The 4705-nt window shown below is 39.4% G+C and overlaps 1 protein-coding gene across 1 annotated transcript; it reads right to left on the reverse strand.

The window, feature by feature from the left end:
* Positions 1 to 1675: 1675 nt before the first annotated feature.
* Positions 1676 to 4137, reverse strand: LOC111155806 (claudin 8). Its single transcript, XM_022516213.1, has one exon. It carries the CDS (start codon positions 3625 to 3627, stop codon positions 2950 to 2952), a length of 678 nt encoding a protein of 225 aa, XP_022371921.1. The 5' UTR covers positions 3628 to 4137; the 3' UTR covers positions 1676 to 2949.
* Positions 4138 to 4705: the final 568 nt, after the last annotated feature.

Here is a 4705-nt window from a genome sequence, read left to right on the forward strand (position 1 = left end):
CCCAGCTCTAAGGTCAGGTTATAAAACCATGTCTTCCGTGTTCTTTCCATCACGTCACCTTGTTTCTCCATAAAACTACATTATAAAACAACATTATAAAACATCCTCTTGTACATAACGTGCTACTAGTCAAACCATTTCCCAGTTCCAGTGCCTCTCTTTCAAGATACTGAACAAGCCCTTCGGCATGTGAATTATTCTAGTTTCTGGACATTGACTTCATAATTGTGATCATACTGGTTATACGCTGATGGTACCATGTGATAAACTTTGCTGTGATGCTTCTAAGACAGATCTCCCTCCCCACAGTTATCATCCACTGAGGCATTTGGACCTACTTTCTGGCAGTGGAGCATTCCTACAAGGATTATGGGGGTGAGGTGCATTTTAGGAAGAACTGAGGTAGGAATGTGGTGGGGCCTGAAGTAAGAAGATCCTACGGGTCCTGACACAAGTCTGGAAGGCTTTTTCAACCAGATAGGCAAGAACTGAGGTGACAGAAAGTGTGGTAATTTGGAGAAAGATTTCAGAGGTACTCGTGAGGTGTCATAAGGAGAACTAGCAGTGTTATAATTCTGTTGTAGAGAAAAGAAGGGAAAAATAAGAATTGAATTTGGGGTTTTCAGGAGAGCTTTCTAGGTAAAGAGGATGTTTGGTCAAGACTGGTATTTAGAAGATCGGATTACTTCTCCAAAGTGCTCAGTTTTCCCTGCTTTTCTGCTCTCGTGAATGGTGCGACCCAAGGGGGCAAGCCTGCCTAGGATAAATTAGCACTCAGGAGTTGCAAAATCACGAACCCTAGGGGAAAACAAAACAAAACGAAACAAAACACTGAAACATTTCCCAGCTAATACTGGTGAAGCATGTCATTTCCACATACAAAGATCCATTGATAAACTGAATGCTCCCGATGAAAATCGACTTTCCCTGAAGCAAAAGAGCATGGGCTATGATGTCACATGGTCCTTCTCTCTCCTGACTCTGTTGGGTCATCACTGAACTGTCCCCATATGTCCTCACCTGTGATGATCTTTAACGATATGAGTCATATAAAGCAGGTAAGTTCCTAGCATATAACATTAATCACTAGTATTAATTAATGTTATTTCTTTTTAAGATTTCATTTATTTATTTGACAGACAGAGATCACAAGTAGGCAGAGAGGCAGGCAGAGAGAGGGGGAGGGGGGGCAGGCTCCCCGAGGAGCAGAGAGCCCAATGCGGGGCTTGATTCCAGGACCCTGGGATCATGACCTGAGCTGAAGGCAGAGGCTTTAACCCACTGAGCCACCCAGGTGCTCCAGTTAATGTTATTTCTTGAGGTAGAAACTTATTTAGCTATGGAAAGTTTTTATAGAAATGGCTTAATAGTGGTTTAATAGAAAAGGCTTAAACATACATAATATTTATGGTATATATGTTTGCTGGACCCTAAGCACTATCTTAATACATTACAAATACATTGTCCACATCAAATATTAATGTGTGAATACAATGATTATAAAGAATAATATTGTTAAATAATATGTAGTATTTTATAGTTTCAAAAATTAATGCTGAATCTACCTTTATATTTAAAATGTGTCTTCTTTTTAAATTAGAAAGCTGAAAATATCAGGATTTTAAAAAACTCTTTAAAGTTAATAAACAGAAAAAAAGAAGAATGAAAAAATATCAAATTTATATAAAAGGCACAATTTATTAATATAAAGGACATAAAGTAGATATAATATATATATAGTCATTTAAGCTAGAAAAATATGGATACAAACTTTCAAAGTGAATTATCAGTTGCATCAAATCTGGGGGAAACACAAAGATATAGTATTTCTCTATACCTTAGTAAGACTAAATAAAAAATTGAATTAGTAAATATTTACTTTTGATGGGATTGAAATGACAATTTGAACTTCAGTATCTATAAATATCTTAGGAGCAGACAGAGCATACAAAGGATGAATTGTTTTTGTTTTTTGGTAAGCTACTAAAAACTAAGGCATATTATTGTCCTATCCTGTTATTTATATTAATAAAAGACCAAAGCCTGTATTCAAATAGTTATTAAAATATTCACATACATACATGTTTTCTTGTCAAATTCCATCCTTCTCTGGCCATAGAAACTTCAGAGAAAAAAACAAAACAAAACAAAACTAAGTTTCCTGAAGTCTTTAATGTTTCTTAGACTATGGTTTTATCTTTCTTCTTAGTATAGCCCTGGAAAAGTAGTTTGAATGCAAAGTCCCTTAACAAAATATCTTCCTTTTAAAAGATGTTCATTTAATATACAAGAAAAGAAAGGTCTCTGGGGAAAGCGGATAAAAGAGTTAGACTTTCTAACTTTTAGGTTGAAAAACAAGATATCAGAAAGCCATTTAGTTTCCTTTACGCTGCTGATTAAAGCCTTCGTTTTAACCTTAGTTATAAATCGAGCACATTAATCACTGAGCTGTTTTTACACAATTAATATTAACCTTCTTCAATCTTATCCCCGAATCCCCTGAAAAGCAATAGTTGAATTTTATTTATTCAGTGTACTGAATCCGTATTTCATTTAAAAGAGAACCCTGTAAGCCTGTCTCTATTTATGTGAGATATAAACGTCATGCTGATCTACATGCATAATGCTGTGTCATAGAGAAATCACGGTTGTAAAATGATACAGTCTTTAACAATGTCATTTTGAAGTAACTGGTGAAAGGAAAAGATGAGTGAATCATTTTAGAAAACACATTACTGCACTTCCTAGAACAATCAAAGGACTGTGTGTAATATCTCATTCTGCTGAAGTAGCTTATAGAATCGTAAATAGCCAATGCACAGTTCCTGTAATTAATGTTAGGCAGTTAAGAACGGCAAATCAATGTTCCTTTGGGTTCCATTTTTAGAAAACAGTGGGCATTTCAGTCATTTGCATGGCTTTATCAGTAAAGTTAAAAACTAGACCCAACTACACATACTGACTTCTGGAATACACACTCGGTGACTTCTTTTCCATGTGATAGCTCTTCTGGGTTGTGCGATGGGAAGGGACAGAGTATCTGTAGCTTCTGCTCTTTTCACTGTAACAGGAAACACAGCAGAACAGTGCCCCTCCAGCGATCAGCACCAGCGCGGTGGTCCAGCCTATGTAGAGAGCATCTCCGAGCTCGTGCTTTTGGGCAGTCTCCACTATTGGGCTGTAGAACTCTCTGATGATGGAGTTGGCCACCCAGCTCACCGGGATGAGCACCAGGACGCCGGTGACGATGAAGATGATCCCAGCCGTTAGTAAGATGTGACTCTTTACCTTCTCGTCATCTCCAGTGCATCTGGTGCATTTCATGCCCAGGACAGCGGTCATGAAAGCCAGGAAGGACAGTGCAGAGGCAGCACACATCAGCCCTCTGGATGCCTGTAGGTCTGGAGAGAGAGCCAGCAGGGAATCATAGACTTTGCACTGCATCCTGATGTTAGCTTGCCTCACACAATTCATCCACAGTCCTTCCCAGAAATTTTCAAAAACCACAATGTTGCTTCCAATAAAGGCAGACACTCTCCACTGAGGCATGATGGTAACAGCCAGCGTGCCCACCATGCCAACACCACCAAGCACCAGTCCAGCGATCTGCAGGGCGTAGGTAGCCATCGTCCTCTGGGATGGGTTTTATCCTATCCAAGTCCTGAGCTGGTAGGGCTATTCTGAAGAGAGTTTCTCCGCGCCTCAGGAGAGAACAGTTTTCCTGTCGTAATGACCTCAGAGCCTGGTGGTTTTTCAGAGCTGCTTTGCTACTTCTAGCCAGATTAAAGCCAGTGTTGGCTGGCTGAAGTGCCCCCCCTTACACTGACTAGGACAGGTAAACTTACAAATCAGGTGGGGCAACTTTCTCAGCCAATAGAGGGGGATGGTAACCCAGGTGTGTCTAAACCAGCAAGAGATACTTGGAACGACTGGCCTGCACATAAACATTCTTTGTACGTCTCAGTTTTCCAAGAAGACAGCCGTATGTTTACCTGCAGGCACAATTAGGAGAGTTTGCACAATCATCAAGGAATGCGCCAATCTCTTGCGACATCAAAGGTGTACTTTGTACAGGCAATTCTGAAACTCTTCATAAGAGCTGCTGTGACCATGGCATGAAATAAAATTAATCTGCCTAAGAAATTGACTAGGACTGTCAGAATGCCAAAGTGAAAGGAGAGTAGGGGATTGATAGATTGCTCGTACCTGGGGAACCACATTCTTTGAAACACATGTGATCCAAGTGGTTGATTTAATGTGTCTACAATTTCAAAGCAAACTTGACTGTGGTGAAATCAGGGAACTGATCACACCAAGAACAAAATAAGGCGAAAGTAATTAAATATACAAGATTGCCACCCCCCCGTGGTACCAAACACATATTGTTCTCTTTTGAGCCAAGAAAGCTTCTTGATTCGTATTTTCCCAATAATCTTAATTATAAGAAAAAACAGCTGTAAAACAATAAATTAATCCAAATGATTTTCTCATGTAGCAAGCACTCAGGATAACCCGCGATGAAGTGATTTACAGATCTGTCTTCTTTTGTGGCTCTATCTTTGCTGCTCTGTCTTCCTAGACTGAATGAACTTGAATTCTGCAGGTGGTACAAGACTCCTGGGTCTATATACGTGGCTGATATTTCTGTATACAATATTTATGGGATGAGGTGACTGTGTTCTTGAATTGACTTATATTAGGTGTT

The sequence above is a fragment of the Enhydra lutris genome, unplaced genomic scaffold (assembly GCF_002288905.1).
Source record: "Enhydra lutris kenyoni isolate GAN:26980312 unplaced genomic scaffold, ASM228890v2 scaffoldscaffold43, whole genome shotgun sequence".
In the NCBI taxonomy this organism is placed as follows: domain Eukaryota; kingdom Metazoa; phylum Chordata; class Mammalia; order Carnivora; family Mustelidae; genus Enhydra; species Enhydra lutris.